The sequence below is a fragment of the Mastigoproctus giganteus genome, chromosome 3, assembly GCF_048544385.1.
Source record: "Mastigoproctus giganteus isolate SK-2022 chromosome 3, ASM4854438v1, whole genome shotgun sequence".
Classification (NCBI taxonomy): domain Eukaryota; kingdom Metazoa; phylum Arthropoda; class Arachnida; order Uropygi; family Thelyphonidae; genus Mastigoproctus; species Mastigoproctus giganteus.
This window is the reverse complement of record NC_143577.1, coordinates 224,345,760-224,365,611: the sequence shown is the minus strand read 5'-3', so window position 1 is coordinate 224,365,611 and position 19,852 is coordinate 224,345,760. Positions and strand designations below refer to the sequence as shown.

The 19,852-nt window shown below is 36.9% G+C and overlaps 1 protein-coding gene across 2 annotated transcripts in view; it reads right to left on the bottom strand.

The window, feature by feature from the left end:
- Nucleotides 1-19,852, bottom strand: part of mahj (LisH and WD40 domain-containing protein mahjong) — a 305,108-nt gene that overhangs the window by 10,488 nt on the left and 274,768 nt on the right. For both annotated transcript variants that reach the window (XM_090369657.1, XM_090369658.1), the window contains exons 36-37: nt 19,065-19,138; nt 4,804-4,890 (exon numbers count right to left, since the gene is read on the bottom strand). In XM_090369657.1, the coding sequence (XP_090225783.1) occupies nt 4,804-4,890; nt 19,065-19,138 (161 nt within the window). The remainder of the gene's footprint in view (nt 1-4,803; nt 4,891-19,064; nt 19,139-19,852) is intronic.

Here is a 19,852-nt window from a genome sequence, read left to right as displayed (position 1 = left end):
TGTGAATTTTTTTTTTTTTTTTTTTTTTTTTTTTTTTTGGTTTTTAGGAGCATTAGCAACTAAGGCCATATTGCTCCGGGATATGCGGTGGTCATTCCTTGACCTTTCCGCATACTCCGTATTTGGTGGTGACGGGCTCGAACCCCGGTCTAATCAAGAAGCATGTGCTACGCACTGCTGCTCCTTCCCACCTGGCTACGGAGGCGCCTGCTGTGAATTACAGGCTCTGAAAAAGCAAAAGTGTCTGCCTTTTTATTTACCTAATTGTTATTTTTTATTGTACTTTTTACATAGTCTTACAGCTATACTTACGCTGGTTATTTTTATTTTTAATTTAGATAAAGAGTTTTTGTAGATTACTACTTTATACGTAAAACCGTTATTTCGTTTGAATCTTGCAGCCATTGTTTTTGTATAGAGTAGTAGGAAATTCAAATTTTTAATTGTGGTAAGTAGGTAGCTCTAACGTATAATTAAATAGCGCAATACGCATCACTGCATTTAGGATTCTATTAGATAGCGTAATATGACAATTAATTAATTAAATTTATTGATCTTATTAATTTAAAATATGCCCAGACTAGAGCAGCAAAGCAACAGGCAAAAGTGGAGGAAGTGCTGTGACTCAGGGGATGAACTGAGGGGGGGGCAATTCTCCAACACATCACAGCCTAAAAAAATGTGCAACTTGTGAAATGTTTGCCGAACTCTCTGGAACAGAACATGATCTAGCCAAGGAGGATGTCTTTGAGTGTGCCAGGTGCAGGGAGTGTCTAGAAATTAGACATCAACACAGCATTCTACTGGGCGTCTATGAGAGCTTGAGGTGTTTATGGTAGATGCCCTCAAAGAAATCAATATGTGGAGCGCATCAAGCTCTCAGCTGCCCAACTCAACGCCAGAGCTCACTCCTGGGCATTAGGCAACACAGTGGCAATCTCCAAGGCAGAATGCACTGGTCCCAAAGGAACTAGTTATTGTTGGTGATTCTATTGTCAGAGAGATGGGGAATATATTGTTTAAAAAGGATAGATGGAACAGGACCAGGGTATGTCTGCCAGGGGCAAAAGTTGACGAGGTTGTAAACCATATATCATCTTTTAAAGGCACAAAAGGTGATATTGTTGTACACGTTGGCACCAATGACATTAAGAGTAGGAGATCTGCAGATTTACTTAACAAGTACAGGTCAATGTTGCAAAAAAGTCAGGAGTCAGGGTTAAATTTTAAAGTGTCTGCAATTCTGCCCAGACACGATAGGAGGGAGTGCATGATGAGAGCCTTGTCAATCAATTCGGCCCTGGAGGAAATGTGCAAGGCTCAAGGGGGAAAATTTTTTTCAGTGTGGCCTGCACTTGTTAACAGGAGAGACTGCTTCTACAAGGATGGGATACACTTAAATAGAAAGGGTGCAAGAATATTTGCTGATGCTATCGAGGCAGTGTTAGGTGGGGTGGAAAACTGCTAGCTTGGGGGGATTCACAGACTAAAAGGTTAAAAGTAGCCGCAAGCAGAGGTGAAGGTGATTCTTCCACAACTTCTATTAGAATAAGTAGTGACCTGGAGCGAGGGGTGCTGGGGGTTTCAGGGACTGATGGCAGTCATCATGAAACAGGTGGGTATATGGGATGTGTCAGGGTAACTAGGAATAGGCATAGGCGCACATATGCTTGCATGTATACCAATGTTAGAAGTATAGTAAATAAATTTGATGAATTTGAAGTGTTGGTCAAGACATCAAAGGCGAATATTGTTGGGATATCAGAGACGTGGTGTCACACTGATATTAGGAATGCAGAATTGGAATTTGGGGAGTACAATGTGTACAGAAAGGATAGACAGGATAGTAAGGGTGTCATGCTGTTAATTAAGAAAAACATAAAATCAAAAGAAGTGCATCCAGTTGATATAGATGAACAGTGCACTGTTGAGTCAGTTTGGTGTGACATAAGCACTGCAAAAATAAGAGTAGGAGTGTGTTATAGGCCTAATGACTCGAATGAGTACAATGAACAATTGTACAGAGAAATAGTGGGCTAGTAAATCAGAATGTCTTATAATGGGGAATTTTAACTTCCCAGATATTGACTGGAACTTGTGGGTTGGTCACTCACACACTAGTAAGACTTTGTGGATTTATTGGATGATTGTTTTCTGCAGCAGCAGCATGTTCGAGAGGCAACCAGAGAGGGTAATACTCTTGATCTGGTTATCAGCTGTGATCATTTGTGTATTAAGAATTTGCAGATAAAGGAACCACTAGGTGGCAGTGATCACAGTGTACTGATGTGGGATTTACTTAAAGATATAATTACCATCAGGGGTAAAGGAGAGTGTTTTTGCTTCCATAAAGGTGAGTACAGTGGTCTCAGACAGTTTTTAAATTCTGTACAGTGAGATAAACTGACGATGTTACCAATAGTAAATTCTAAGTGGGAAGCATTCAAGGAATTAATCGTGGAAGCTACTAAAAGTTTCATACCTATTAAGAAATATTGTTCAAGGTTTAGGCCTAAATGGTTATCTAATGAACTAATGAGACTCGTGACAGAGAAGAGAAATGCATGGGATGCATATAAATTATTAAGCGACTCAGAAGCCTATAGCAGATATAAGCTAGTCTGTAATCAGTCACAAAGGAGGTTAGGTAGGCGAAGGCAGATTATGAGAAATCTTTGGCAAAGGATGCTAAGAAAAACAGCAAGGATTTCTTTACTTATATAAACTCTAAAAGGACGTGGATGAATCTGATTGGTCCACTTGATCTCGATGGTTCGACTGTTGATGATCCTGCTCAGATAGCAAACTGAATGAGTATTTTGCATCTACATTCACACATGAGGAGTTATTAAGGTTTGAAAATGGCAGAAGGTTATCAAATTGTAGCAGGATGCTTAATGATTTTGTAATAACTGAGAGCAAAGTGGAGGAGAAATTGTTGAAGTTAAACATAAGAAAGGCACCTGGGGTAGATGGGATCTATCCAGTTATATTAAAGGAAGCAGCAAAGCAACTAAGCAAACCCATAGCCATAATTATGAGAGCATCCTTGGACTCAGGGGAGATCCCCACGGACTGGAGATGTGCAAATGTATCCCCAATTCACAAAGGGGATCGAAGGGTGACACGAGTAATTACAGACCAGTTAGTTTAACTTCTGTTCTGGGTAAAATAATGGAGTCACTGGTTAAAGATGCATTGCAGGATCATCTAGACAAGACTGCAACAATAATTGAGACACAGCATGGGTTTGTTAAGGGAAAGTCTTGTCTGACAAATTTGATAGGATATTATGAAGTGGTTACAAAAGAACTGGATGCAAAAAATAATTTTGACATCATATATTTGGATTCAGGGAAGCTTTTGACACTTCCATGACACGCATGGAACACTATTGTACAAATTGGAGCAGAATGGTATTAAGGGTAAGTTGCTACAATGGATAAAAGGATGGTTGAGTGGGAGAAGATAGAGGGTGGTAATCAATGGGTGCTGCTCTTCGTGGACTAATGTTATTAGTGGAGTCCCACAGGGTTCGGTGTTGGGTCCACTGTTGTTTTGTATATTTATCAATGATATTGATGAAGGTATATCAGGCTTAGTGTCGAAGTTTGCAGATGATACAAAGGTTGGAGATGATACAAAGGGTTGTTAATGACAGTAATGGCAGTGTGCTACTGCAACAGGATCTAGAAAATTTGGGCAGATGGGCTAAGAAGTGGCAACTGAAGTTCAACCTTGACAAATGCAAAGTACTGCATATGGGTAGAAGTAACCCCAGAGAAACGTACCAACTGTGTGGTACTACACTTAAGGTGATAGAAAATGAAAAAGACCTGGGAGTAATTGTGCAGTCAGATATGAAGTTTTCTGAGAAATGCAGACAGGCTGCCAGGGCAGGTCATGGGGTTTTGTCAATGATATATAGGAATTTTGCTAGCAGGGAAAAGGAGGTGATTGTCCCTCTGCATAAGGCAATGGTCAGGCCACGCCTTAGAGTACTGCGTACAGGTCTGGAGGCCTCATTTTAGGAAGGATGTAGATTTGCTTGAGCATGTACAGAGAAGGGCAACAAGATTGGTGAGGGGAAGGAAGGGATCCTCTTACCAAGAGAGGCTTAAGTTCTGCAAATTGCAGTGGCTGGAGACTAGGCACCTGCGTGGTGATGTGATTGAGGTGTATAAGGCCTTGAATGGGTTGAGCACGCTGAATTCTGATGGGATCCTTCCACTTGTTCATATTATGAACCTAAGGGCGCATAAATTCAAATTAAGAAAAGACAGATGTAGACTAGATGTGCGGAAATTTGCCTTTAGCCAGCGGGTGGTTAATTGCTGGAACAAACTTCCATCTGTTGTTGTGGAAGTTGATAGGTTAAATAAATTTAAGGAGGAACTGGACAGGCATTTGGAAGGAATGGGGTGATTTTTTTTTTTTTTTTTGGCTAATGCTGCATAAGCTCATACACTTGCTTTCTTGCATCACATGCCACTACTACTACTACTTTTGAACAATACAAGGCATACTTGATCAGCAGATTAACCTTACATGTCTGTAATTGAATTGTTCAGGTGTGCCATGTTTCCACTACATTTTAGATGACGTTATAAAAAGCAATGACATTAGGTGCTAATAATGACTTATAAAGTTCTGACAAAATAGGATGAAAGAAGATTCCATTTATATTCCACTATATTTATTTCAATATATTTATATACTTCATTTATGGAGTATTTATATATGGAGTCATTCAACAATAACAATAACACAAACACAGGAAGAAAAAGAGAACTGCCAAGTTACCTCATCATCATCTTCTCTAAGGCGACCAACCTCATAGAGGCGACAGATACTTTCAGTACTGCTCAAACCATCTCTTGCAACTTGATTCTATTAGTAGGGAAAAAAAAAACCTAATTGCATCGATATATAAAAATATGTATGAGATTACTATGAACCTAAGAGAAACTACGGTTCAATGTACTCTATGTTTTACTAATACTTAAAAATTACAAAAGAGTTTACCTCAGTACTTCTTCATAGGATGACTTCTACACTCAACTTGACCGATTTAAAATGCATAAAAATGTCTTTAAAAATTATTTAATGTGTCCACTACTCTTATTACATGAACGATTCGACGTAGGGGGATCACAGCCAAAAGCCCCTACCCGACCCACCAAACACTCCACGAAAAATCAAGTGACTGAAGATATTATGTCAAATATATAAAAATAGACTCCAATAAAATATATATCATGGAATAAAATTTGCTAAATAAAAACGCAACAATGAAAATAATTTATGAAACTTCCCTTCCTTAAGGGGACCAAGCATTTCAACTTCCGTCCTGTTTACAGGTCTGAATACTAATGCGCAATGTGTGTGTTCACTACGATATTTTTATAGAAGATTACTCATTAATATGCATGCGTGCAGAAGCCCATGAATCTGAAATGAGAAGCAGACGTTGTATATTAATCGAGTTATTATGTAGAAATTTTGTATAATTGTGTTGTATGTTTAAAACCTTAGCTTCATTGAACAGGAAAGGTGATTCTCATTTATGGCATAGAAGGACAATTCTAATGCCATGGTTCATAATGCTCTAACCAACTCAGCATGTTGTTTTAGTCTTGTGCCCAAAAGACATCTTGTCGCTCCTACATAAATGGAATCACAATCTCCGCATGAAATGCTATATACTAGGCCACGAGTTTCTATGGGAGAAGAGGGAAGGATGAAACAATTTTTCAATATGGAGTGTAATTTTTGTGTTGGTTTCGTTATTATTTTGAATTCTCTATCCCTGAGAAGAATATTAAGTTGCCCTTACCATTGTTCAACATATGGAATTGTAAGTGTTTTTTTACTAATTCTGTTATTGTGTTAAGTGCTGTCCACCCTGTCTTTAGCCTGTAGTCTTATACGGTTAATAGTGGTAAGAGGATATACCCAATTTAAAAATCTGCTCGTCAGTTCCTCAATATGTAATGTGGTCTATGCTGTAGTGTATTTGTAAACGTTAATAAACTGATTAAATATAATGGATCATTTGTAGGTAAAGGATGGTAACTGTTATGATTAGCATTAGCAAAGGCACATGATGCAAGAAAGCAAGCTTATATAGCATCAGCCAAAAAAAAAAATCAAAAAACAAAAACCCCTTATTTCACCCATCCACTCGCTCTAAATGTTTGTCAAGTTCTGCCTTGAATCTATTTAAGCTATCAACTTCTACGACAGATGGAAGTTTGTTCCAGCAATCAACCACCCGCTGGCTAAAGGCAAACTTCCGCACATCTATCCTACAACCATCTTTTCCTCAATTTGAATTTATCAGGCAATTATTCTGAGCAAGAGGAAGAATCCCATCAGCATTGAGCATGCTGAAACCATTCAAGGCTTTATACACCTCAATCAGATCACCTCGCAGGTGCCTAGTCTCCAGACACTGTAATTTGCAAAACTTAAGCCTTTCTTCATAAGAGTAACCCTTTGTTCCATTCACTAATCTTGTTGCCCTTCTCTGCACTCGTTCCAACAGCTCTATATCCTTCTTAAAATGAGGCCTCCAAACCTGTATACAGTACTCAAGATGTGGTCTGACCATTGCCTTATACAAGGGGATAATCACCTCCTTATCGCTGCTAGAAAAATTCCTGTATATCATTGACAAGTCACCATGAGCTACTCTTGCAGACCGTCTGCACTGCTCAGAAAACTTCATATCTGCCTGCACAATTACCCCCAGGTCCTTTTCATTCTCTGCCACTGTCAGTAGTACCACAGAGTTGATACGTTACTCTGGGATTACTGCTTCCCACATGTAGTACTTTACATTTGTAAATGTCAAACTTCATTTGCCACCTCTCAGCCCATCTGCTCAACTTTCCTAGATCCTGTTGCAGCAGTGTACTCATTAGTGTCATTAAAAACCCTGCCAACCTTTGTATCATCTGCAAACTTGGACATTAAGCCTGATATAACATCATCAATATCATTTATAAATACAGAAAACAACACTGAACCTCGAGGAATTCCACTAATAACATTAGTCCACAAAGAGCAGTGCCCATTGATTATCACTCTGTCTTCTCCCACTCAACCATCCCTTTATCCATAGCAGCAATTTGCCTGCAATGCCACACTGCTCCAATTTGTGCAGCAGTCTTCCATGTATCAAAGGCTTTTCTAAGATAAAAAAAAAAATGACATCAAAGTTATTCTTTGCATCCAGTTCCTTTGTGACTACATCATAGTATCCAATCAAATTAGCCAGACAAGAGTTCCCCTTAACAAACCCATGCTGTGTCTGAGCTATACTTGAAGTCTTGTCTAGATGATTCTGCAATGCTTCTTTAACCAATGCCTCCATTAATTTCTCTGGAACAGAAGTTAAACCAACAGGTCTGTAATTACCTGTGTCTCCCTTTGATCCTCCTTTGTGGATTGGGGTCACATTTTTACATTTCTAGTTCATGGGTACTTCCCCTGAGTCCAGGGAAGCTCTTATAATTATGGCTAAGGGTTTGCTTACTTACTTTGCCGCCTCCTTTAATATAACTGGATAGATTCCATCCACCCTAGGTGCAGATGGAATCTATCCAGTTATCCCCTTTCTTGTGTTTATCTTCAACAATTTCTCCTCCACTTTACTCTCAGTTATTACAAGACTATCTAGCTTACTGCCAGAGTTTAATACACCTCAGGCATTCCCCTCCCTGAATAACTCCTCATGTGTGAATGTCGATGCAAAATATTCATTTAGTTTGTTAGCTACCTGAGCAGGATCATCAACAGTTGAACCATTGATATCAAGTGGATCAATCTGATTCACCACCTTCCTTCTAGAGTTAACATAAGTAAAGAACTCTTTGCTGTTTTTCTTTGCATCCTTTGCCAAAGATTTCTCGTAATCTGGCTTCGCCTGCCTAACCTCCTTTGTAATTTGGTTACAGACCAGCTTATATCTATCATAGGCTTCTGTGTCACATGTTAATTTATATTTATCCCATGCATATTTCTTCTCTGTCACATGTCTAATTAGTTCATCTGACATCCATTTAGGCCTAAATCTTGAACAATATTTCTTTGTTGGTATGAAAAGCCTAGCAGTTTCCTAGATTAATTCTTTGAATGTTTCCCATTTTGAATTTGCTGTTGGTAACATCATCAGCTGGTTCCACCGTATAGAATTTAAATACTGTCTCAGACCACCGTAGTCACATTTACAAGAGCAAAAACCCTTCCCTTTACTCTTGATGGTAGTTACCTCTGAGTAAATCCTACTTCAGCACACTGTGATCACTGCCACCTAGTGGTTCCTTTATCTGCAGATTCTTGATGCATGAAGAATCATTACTGATAATCAGATCAAGAGTATTACTCCCTCTAGTTGCCTCCCAAACATGCTGCTGTAGAAAACAATCATGCAATAAATCCACAAAAGCCTTCCTAGTGTGTGAAACCAACCCACAAATTAGAGTCAATATCCGGGAAATTAAAATCCTCCATTATAAGACACTAATTTACTGGCCCACTCTATTTCTCAGCACAATTGCTCATTATACTAATCAGATTCATTAGGCCTATAACAGACACCTACTCTCATTTTTCCTTTCCCAGTGCTTATGTCACACCAAACAGACTGAACATTGCATTGTCCACCAACATCAATTGGATGCACTTCCTTAGAATTTGTGTGTTTCTTAACTAACAGTGTAACCCCTCCTCCTTTCCTGTCCTGTCCATCCTTTCTGTACACATTGTACTCCCCAAATTCCAGTTCTGCACTGCTTATGTCTGTGTGACACCATGTCTCTCATATCCCAACAATATCTGCCTTTGATGTCTTGACTAGCACTTCAAGCTCATTGAATTTATTAACTATGCTCCTAGCATTGGTGTACATGGAAGTATACATGCACCTGTTTCTACTCTTAGTTGCCCTAACACAGCCCATGTATTTACTTGTTCCACTATGGCTCCTAGCAGTCCTGGTAATTCCCATTGCCTTGCTTTCCAGGCTGCTGCTCAATTGCATTTCAATAGAAGTAGAGCAAGAATCACTTTTACGTCTGCCAGCGGCTACTGTTAATCTATTAGTCTGTGTATCCTCCCAAGCTAGCAGCTTTCTGACCCACCTAACTCTGCCTCAATAGCATCAGCAAATATTCTTGCATCCTTTCTATTTAAGTGTATCTCACCCCTGTAGAAGCAGTCTCTCCTGTTAACAAGCTGAGAAAAATTCTACTCCTCGAGCCTTGCACAATCTCTCCAGGGCCGAATTGATCGACAAGGCTCTCATCATATACTCCTGCCCTCCTATCATGTCTGGGCAGAATTGCAAACACTTTCAAATTCAACCCTAACTCACGGCTTTTTTTCAGCATTGTCTTGTACTTGCTAAGTAATTCTGCTGGTCTCCTAGTCTTAATATCATTAGTGCCAATGTGTACAACAATATCACCCTTTGTGCCCTTAAAGGATATCTGCCTTACAATGTCATCAACTTTTGCCCCTGGCAGACATACCCTGGTCCTGTTCCATCTATCCTTTTTGCATAACATGTTGCCCGTTTCCCTGACAATAGAGTCACCTACAACAACTAGTCATCTTAAACCTTCTAATAACGTAATGTAAGAACATTACGGTATTAGTAGGTTTAAGGTATATCTTAAACTGTAAACTGTCTCCCTCCTTGTGAGCATAAAATTTAAAACACTTTCCTGTTCAATGAAGCTAAAGTTTTAAACATACAACACAATTATACAAAATTACTAATTGTGGAAACCTTAGACTACACAATAACTCGATTAACATACAACATCTGTTTCTCATTTTGGATTCGTGGGCTTTTACATGCATGCATATTAACGAGTACAGGTGACTCCCCCCCACTTAACGCTGATAATTTGTTCCTGAAAAACAGAGCACTAAGTGAATCAGTGCTAAGCAAGCATCATATTCCCGTAATGTAACATATGTAAATCGTGGTCTATGCCATAGGATAGACCGCGATTTACAAATATAAAATATTCTCCATGAAAACGTATATAATTATGTGGTAGGTAACTACATTATGTATCAAAATTAAACTTAAAATGCCAATTAAAATCATGAATTTATTAATCTGATGGCCCTGGGCTATCGAGCTATCGTAACTTTGGTCGATTTTGGGTTGTACTTTAGCCGTCTTCTTAGTAAACTAAAAGGGGTTTTACTTTAAAATCCCTGCAGCGTTACCACCCAACAATAAAGTCAACTGATCCTTTACCACTGTAAAGCATGGCATGTTTTTTTTTTTTTTTTTTAAGGTGAGCTTTCTTCAGATCATCATATAGGCTAATCACTTTTTATTTAATAATATTTAACTAAACGGAATTGTGCATTGGATATTATCTTCAATAAAATTATTTAGAAGTCTCTCCATTTCAATTATAATATATGGCCTAGCTGCTTGCAGTGGAACAACTGTGTTTCCCGCTGCTAAAATTAATTCTTTTTTTTTTATAATTGTTCTTATAGTTGACCAACCCTACCAGTCCTAAATTATTGCACACATCCACTTGTTTAATACAACGGAATCGATTTGCTTCAAAACGTATAATTTGATTTTCAAATTCAGTATTTTTCTTATGAACAGAATCGATTTGCTTCAAAATATAATTTTCAAATTCAGTATTTTTCTTACCTTAGTAGGCTTCGTACCACATCCAGACATTGTTCCTTTTTAATTCTTATCCACCATTATTAATCTTCGAAAATGTAACTGCGTTGCATTAATTATGATACAATGTTCGAGTAAACTGTCTGTCACAGACGATGTCTAACACTGTACCGAGCGATGACTAGACTTCGGATAAATGCATATAACACAAATATTACAAGCAATATACTTGATAATTTTTTAAGATGTTATTCTCGGAACTACGTAACAAGTCACCATAGTGCAATTAAATTAGCATGGGAGAAAATTTCACTGAGCGTGGGAAACTTTGCTGTTCATTTTCAAGCTATCAACTACATGAGATGAAATTTTTTCGTTAAACATGCCAAAAATTCAATCTGTACGCTGGTAAGAGAGCATTATAGTGAGTTGTGACAGCGATAGGGTGAGATATGGGTTATAATATAAGAACAGCATTATAGCAAATCAGCGTAGAGCAAACCGCATTATAACGAGGGCCTGCTGTAAGCTATAAAAATATCGTAGTGAACACACACATATCGCACATTAATATTCCAACCTGTGAACACAACGGAATTTGAAAAGCTTGGTTCCCTTAAGGAAAGAAAGTTTCATAAATTATTTTCGTCACATTTTTATTTATCAAATTTTATTCCTTGATATATTTTTATATATTTGACATAATGTCTTCAGTCACTGGAGGTTTCATGGAGGGTTTGATGGGTCTGGGGTTGGGGCTTTCGGCTGTGATTCTGGCACATCATATCATTCATGTACTAAGAGTGATGAACACATTAAATAATTTTTAAAGAAGCTTTTATGTATTTTAAATCATTTTTAAATCAGCCTTATTTGGAGAGTTGAGCACAGAAGTTCATCCTATGAAGAAGTACTGAGGTAAACTCTTTTGTAATTTTTAAATAAAAATATGTATAATTCATCCACGAATACTTAAGTTTTCTAGAATATCAGTCAATTTTTCCACTATAAACAAAACTGCTTGTTCATTAAACTCTTCAGTATCAGGTGTTTTATTTTTCCACAAAAAAAGCACTTATATGATGGTTATAAACTATAAAACTACGTTTTTACACGAAACTCAAAGAAAATACTGACTGTTTTTCTGGAGTTTATTGAAAAAGAAAACACTGGCAAAACATAATAGCATTTTAAGATATTAATATAATTACAAACAAAGCATGAATATTAAGTATGTAAAATTTTACAGAAATATACTAACCAAGTTAGTTAATGTCAGACGAGTTGTATGGTTCCCTTTATTTTGAAAAACCAGTTTTTTTCATCCCAAAAAGATTCATGTTGTTGGAAATTTCTGATGCACACTATAAGAACTTGCACACCATACCCTACTCAGGATATAGTGTGCAAGTTCCTATGGTACTCCAGTTTACCAAGTAAGTACTATGTCTGCACAAGTGTGCTTCATATACCAATTTGTATGTTGTATTGTCTGGAAAACAATATAGTGATGATAACTTTCCTTTAAGGATTACTCTGGTCCCTGATGGGATTCAAATCCAGGCATTGCTATATGAGTAACAAGTAGTGAAGCCAGTATACTGTTATGGAGGACACCAAAAGATAAAATCTGGTTACAGAATTCAAACAATAAAGAAGCCTTGCGGTCTTTGTTCCCAAAGCACAGAACTAAAATGGAGTAGAATTTTTCCCATCATGGTCGTCTGGGCTTGTAAACAGGAGAGACTGTTTGTACAGGGATGAAATGGCTTAAATAAAAGGGATGCAAGAATTTGCTGACACTATTGAACAAAATTGATGAATTTGGAGTACTGGTTAAGTCAACAAAAGGCAAACATAGTAAGGAATATTGGAAACATGGTGCAGCTCAGATATCTTCTTCTTCTTCCAGTCACATAGTTCCCTGAGGAGCTGTTGTGGCCACCAACAAATTCTTCCAACTGCATCGATCATGTGCTATATGAGTGGCATCGCAAAATGTCATGCCCAAAACTGATCCCATCCTTCCACCTAATTGCAGGTCTACCTTTAAAAGCTCAGATATAAGCAATGTGAAATTTGAATGTGGTGAGTATAGTACAGGAAAAACAAGCAGGACAGAAGGGGGGGGGGAGGAAAAGTAATGCTCTTGGTTAAGAAGCATATAGTATCTAAGACAGTGCGATGATGTGGGTATCCAGTACAAAGTTGAATCCATATTTGGTGTGACATAAGCACTGGGAAAACTAAAGCAAGAATATGAGTCTGCTATAGGCAAAATGACTGTAATGAGTATAACAACTACACAGGCAGATAGAGTGGGCCAGCAGACTGGAATGTCTTAAAATGGGGGACTTGACTATTCTATATATTGACTGGAACTTGTGGGTTGGGCATTCACACAATAGCAGAAATTTTCTGGATTCACTGGATGACTGTTTTCTACAGCAGCATGTTAGGGAATACGGGAAAGCAATATTCTCGATCTGATTATTAGCAATGGTTCATCATACACTAAGAATATCTAGATAAAGGAACTACTGGGTGGAAGTGATCACAATCTATTATTGTGGGATATACTTAACGGATAATTACTATCAGGGGTGAGGGGAAGGAATTTTACTTTTGTGAAGGCAACTACAGTGGTCTTAGATGGTTTAATTTAAGTGGGACCAACTGATGATGTTACCAATGGAAATTCTAAATGAGGCCTTCAGGGAAGTAATCATAGAAGCTACTAAGCTTTTTACACTAATTAAGAGATACTGTTTAAGGTTTAGACCTAAATGTATGCCAGAGTCTCCTATTCTTAAAGGTGGATCAAAGCGCAATGTGAGTAATTATAGACCTTTAAGCTTGGCTTCTGTTCCAGGGAAAATAAAGGAGTCAGTGGTTAAAGAAGTACTGCAAGGTCATCTTAACGGGAATGGAATTAAACAGAAATCACAGCATGGGTTTTTTAAGGAGGAATCCTGACTGACCAATGTGATTAGCTACTATGAAGTAGTAACAAAGGAACCAGATGTCAATACCAATTTTGACATCATATATTTAAATTTTAGAAGAGCTTTTGACACTGTTTTACATGAAAGGCAGCTGTATAAATTGAAGCAGTGTGGCATTACGGGTAAGTTACTGCTATGGATAAAGGGATAGTTGAATGGCAGATGACAGAGGATGGTTACAAATGAGCATTGCTCTTCTTGGACTGTTATTAGTGGATTTCCTCAGGGTTCAGCATTGAGGCCTTTACTCATTACAATATTTATTAACAATATTGATGAAGGCAAGCATATTGTCTTAAGTTTGAAGATGATACAAATGTAGGCGGGGTGGTTAATGACAGGAATCAAGATGCACTATTGCAGCAAGACCTAGAAAAAATAGCCATATGGGCCAAGAAGTAGCAATCGAGGTTTAGTATTGGTAAATGCAAGGTTTTGCACATGGGCAGTCATAATCCCAGAGTAACACCAATTAGTGGTACCGTAGTCAAGATAGTGAAGAACAAAAGAGACCTGGAGTAGTTGTATATATCGGGATATCATTAGATAGAACTTCACCAGCACAGAGGAGGTAATTATCTCACTGCATAAGGTTAGGCCACATCTTGAGTAATGAATACAGGTCTGGAAACCTCATTTTATGAAAGATGTGGATCTCTTGGAACAGATGCAAATAAGAGCAATCAGATTAGTCAAGAACACAAGGGGGTATTCAAAGGACTTTAGTTCTGCACACTGCAGTGCTTGCAAAGAGCTGTAATTGAAATGTCTAAGGCTTTAAATGGATTGAGTAAACTTAATAATGGCGGTATTCTTTTTCTTGGAATACATACACAAAAAAATGGCCATTATTAGGGGGAATGGACAGATGAGGTAACTTTTTATTATTATTATTATTTTTTTTTTTTTTTTTTTGGCTGATGTTGTATAATCTTGTTTACTTGCATCATTTCCCAGTACTACTACTATTACTAAAAATAATAATAATAAAATAGAATTATACTTGTGGCCAAGTCATTCTTTTAACAGCATAAGACATGTTATATGTTTACTGAATAAATCTAGATGTCAGTTTGTGTATAATTTTTTTTTTTTTTTTAAAACTCAGATGCTCATTAGCAGTCCATATTTATTTTAATTTTGTCTTGGATGATTTTATGGGTCATAACTCTCATTATCAAATGAAATTATTGTTTTAATATTTTGGAGGAAAATGAAGTAACACGAAATTCTTGGAACAAAATGGCTACTATTTCACGGTCCTCCCTGGTGTGGGGAGGACCGTGATGATACCACTGTACTACCGCTCAGATTAAACTCGATATAGAGAAAATAGAAGGGGGGTAAGCAGGACTGTATTAATGGCAGAATATAACACTGGATCGTCAACATCTTTGTTTCTTATGTGCAGTTAAGAAAATTGCATTCTTAATCTCTCTATTTCTTATTTAGCCTCATTATTTCTGCATTAATTATATTAAAAATAAAACTTTCTAGATAACGCAAAAATCAAAATAACAGCATCTTGAATCCCTGAAGGTGTCATTATTGTGAGAGTCTACTGTATTTATTTTTTGAAGTAATACCCTTCACATATATTTATGTAACAAATGATTCAAATTCATCAACTTCTAGTTCAATAATCAGAGAATTTTTTTGGCTTTTCTAAGCTCAAAAATCAAATTGAACAAGGCTAACACATGTAATCTTCTTTTGATTTGCAAAGCTATCTGTATTTTTTATACTGCTGTCTATAATACACTGATCTGCTATTACTTGAAAAGACAGACAAGAGACAGCAGCATCTACTGGAAGATTTCAAGACAATTCCTATATAAACAAATAACCTTTTTTGAAAATGTAAATACAGGCAACCCCCATATAACACGGTACTTCTACAAAACGGTTTCGTTCTAACACAATTGATAAATTGCGGCAATCCTTGCACGACACAGTACTTATAAACATGGTTCCGCTCTAACATGGTTAGAGAATTTCGGTAAACCTCACAAAACAGGGTATTTTTGAGCTGTTGTGCGGGGAAAACCCTGCACTATTATTATGTTGGATGTAATTTTTCAATGTTTCCATGCTTTTTGAATCCCTGCTGTTGACTCACTAGTCAAAAAAAAAAAAAAAAAAAACCCATTGAGAAATCAGTGTATTTTATTTTGTTGGGAAATTCCTGTGTTATGTTCTGTGCTATTGAACTTGTACTTGTTTGAACTTGTGGAAAAAATCTAGATTTCAAAGTTTTATTACTATTGGATAGCACACCAGGTCATCCAAAAGATTTAAGTCATCAAAACGTTGAAGCTATGTGCCTACTGCCACAGTTGTACTGGGTTAATACAACTTCTTTCATTCAGCCGTTAGATCAAGACATTATATCCACCTTTAAAACTCATTCCATCAGAAAACTGTTACAATGGATTTTAGAAAAAAATTGATTCCGAATCTATTGAAGTAATGGAGGCATGGAAACATTTCTCAATTGTGGACTGTATCAGAATCATAGCTTTATCCTCCTCCCCACACCGGTTGGAAAAGACCTGAGTTTGAATCCCGTCGATGAAGGGAGGAATTTTTATGGGTCTTTTTCACAATGTCGTTGAGTTAGTCGGGCTTAGGTGAGGGTAGCATGGTTTTTTCTCCCAGAAACTCAGGATTTTTGTCCAGCAAAACAGAAAATCGACCTCAGGACACACGCAATTTATAGACAATATACACAGAGTAACATGGCCTTAGTCGCTGATGCTCCTAAAAAATAAAAAAATATATGATTATTGAAGATGTTCGAGAATTACTGGTAGAAAAAGAAGCCGGCATAGTGCATTTGGTGCAAATGGCATTGGAGGTAAAATCAAATCAATTCAAATGATGATATCGCAGATGAAAATTCTAAATTTCCAAATAAATTTTATATTAAAAAGCATAGGGGAAGGCATAAAGTTAGCCGAGCAATTAGAATCTTATTTTTTGAATGCAGATTCTTGAATGAAAATAGCCCAAAGTTCAAGAGGGAGCTTCGAAAATGCTTAGTTCCATACGATGAAATTCACAAAGATTTATCAAGCAAAAGCAAACAAACCCAGATTACTGATTTTTTTAAAGAGAGCAGAAGATACACAAAATCTAGAATGGTGTATTTTAGCTAACATTTTGTTAATGAAATAGTGTATTTTTGTTAGCTTTTGGAACCTAACTCCCCTTTTTGTACTTTTTCTTAGTCCCGTATAACACTGTTTCGCACAACACAACATTTTACAGGAACCTAATAACCGTGTTATACGAGGGTTACCTGTACACATATTTACTATAGAAGACTCACTCTCAAAAAAAAAAAAAAAAAAAAAAAAGTAAATACTCCTTAACACTTGCTATCAGCTTGACCCTACAACCTTTATGAACCAAAAATTCAAAATTAAAGGATTGAGTAAATCTGAACTGGGGAGAACAGAGATATTTTTGAGCTTTCTTCTCACTAAGGCTGTAGTCAGCCACTGGTGAAGGTTGCTTGACAAAAATATCTGGTATTTCTTCTGCTAAATCGAAAGAAAATGGTTCTTAAAAAGTCAGATCGTTTTTAATTTGAGTGAACTAAAAACCCCCATGACACACAGACTATTCTCAAATATATAATATTACTAAACTTGTTCTCATTTTTAATTATTTAGTCCACACATTAAATTTTCCTTGTCTCTCTCCCAACTATTCTAACTTCTGTTTTTATGCAACTAATTTTCAAGCCAAATTGTCTAATTATTTCTAACTGAAGGGATTAAGATTTTAAACAGATTATTTTTTTAAAAATTATTTTAGTGTGAAATATTATCTGCAAAAGCAACTATTTTATAAATTTCTTAAACCTAAATTACCACTTAAGCCATATTCCATATATGAGGTACATTCAAAAAGTTCCCAGAATTTTACTATAAAAGTTTATTCAGTGACCAGTTGGACTTACTAACCTAATCACCTTCAAAGTACCTTCCTTCTGCATGCACACACTCTCTCTTGGTCCATCGATCGTCCCAAGCTTTGAAACATTCTTTAAAATTGTTTTTTTTTTTTTTTTAGTGCACATAGGGCCACTTCAGTGTTACCTTTGATGCTCATCCATTGTAGCAAAATGATGACCCCGAAGCCCATTTTCAGCTTAGGCAACAGCCAGAACTCAGTTGGTACAAGGTTGGGAAAGTAGGGAGGCTGCTGCACAATGTGATTTTTTTTTTTCGCAGCCAAGAACTACTGAATTGGCATCGCTGTGTGACTGGGCGCATTGTCATGGTGTAGGATCCAGCCATCCTTACATTTTTGAGGTTGCCTTTGACTCACATTCTCATGCAAACATATCAAAACAATGTAGTAAGCAGAAGTAATACCTCTTTCCCTAGTCATGTATTCATGGTGCACTATGCTCTCTGTTAAAAAAAAAAAAAAAAAAAAAAGATCAGCAAGACTTTGATGTTGGATTCTGTTGCACTAGACTTCTTGGGCTGTGGGGATACTTTCCTGTGCCATTCAGATGATTCCACCTTAGTCTCAGAGTTGTAAGCAAACACCCAACTCTCATCCCTAGTGACCACTTATCTTAGGAAGCTCGAATCCTCTGTAGATTTTTCAAACAGATCATCTGCAATGGTTTTCCTGTAGGCCATATGATTGTCTGACAGCAAACATGGAACAAACTTTCCATGCACATGAATATAAACCTAAATCTTACGTCAGGATTGTGTATACTGAGCCTATAGACAGTCTAACTTCATAAGCAATCTCAACAACAGTCATTCGCTTACCATTTTGCACAATTTCCATTGTTTTGTGATGTCAAAGGGTGTCCACTGCAAGGTTGATCTTCCAGTGTTTCCAGTCTGCTTTTAAACCAATTACAAACTGCTGTTTTCTTCAAAGCATCATGTCCATAAAAAATGTTTTTGCTTATACACTGGCATGACCACCACATCAAAGGAGTTTACAATAAATCATGAATACAATCATTAATCATATTTATTAGTCATGGGCTTTAACTCTGGTCCACACAGAGCACTGCTAGTGCACTCTTGCTCCTGACTGCTTGGCTAAGTCAGGCCTAACTTTTTGTAATGCTTGCAGCATCTCTATAGCACTTTTCTCAAGTTTAAAGAAGAACCTGACGTTAGCACACTGTTCAAACTGCAATATTCTGCAATCAATCAGCTGTTGCACATGAGTGAAGTGGTTGAGCCAGTTCTCACTTAGCATGTGTGCATACCGAGGTCAATGCCAAATCCCCACAAAACCTTACAGCCATAGAGCAAACCATTTAAATACCAGTGTGTTATTTCATAAACTTTATGAATGGGTGAAATAAAACTTTGAATAAAATATTAATAAATGCAACTTACTTCCACTATAGCTAGAAAGCAATCTGACTGATCTGTGGCTAAGTCAAATATGTTCTTTTTTATGTCTATAGTAGCTGTAAAAGAGAAACGCATATTATTTTAATCTTGGATAAAATTAAAACAGCAATTTACAAAAAATGAAATGCTGAGTTGAGAACTATTATTCTAAATAAAATTTTTGGTATTTTTAATTGCACTCACACAACAGGCAGATTTTTGTTGAATACAAACAAAATCAGGAAACAATAAAATTTTCAATAACATTACCTGCTTAGAGAGAAGTCAGTCAATTATGTTTAGTCATTCTATTTATTACCAGCTTAAATATGTGGAATATTAGAATATCAATCTGCAGGAAAATAACAATGTCATTCCAGCATATTTCTATCTCTCGTTCTCTCAAATGGGCAAACAAAATCCTGGAACCTTACTGCTAGAGAGTATCTGGGAAATCACTGCCTCTTTCATGTCTTGGAAATCAACCACTCAGACACAAAATGCATATAAACAATATATAAACCAAAACTAAACTGAAAACAGCACTGCTGACTGATACTACCAAGCACTGTGCAGATCAAAGCAATTTCCTCTCAGGAAATGATAGTTCCTAAAGAGATGTTTTATAAATGACACTTCAATAAATGTTGGCTAATTAGAACCCTTGATTGGCATTCCTCCCCTTTTCAATAACACCACCAAGCAAGATAATTTTAAGTGTATATTTTTGTAATATGCAGAAAATGGTGAAGTGATCACTTCCATATATTTTCCACCTATAGCACCAAATG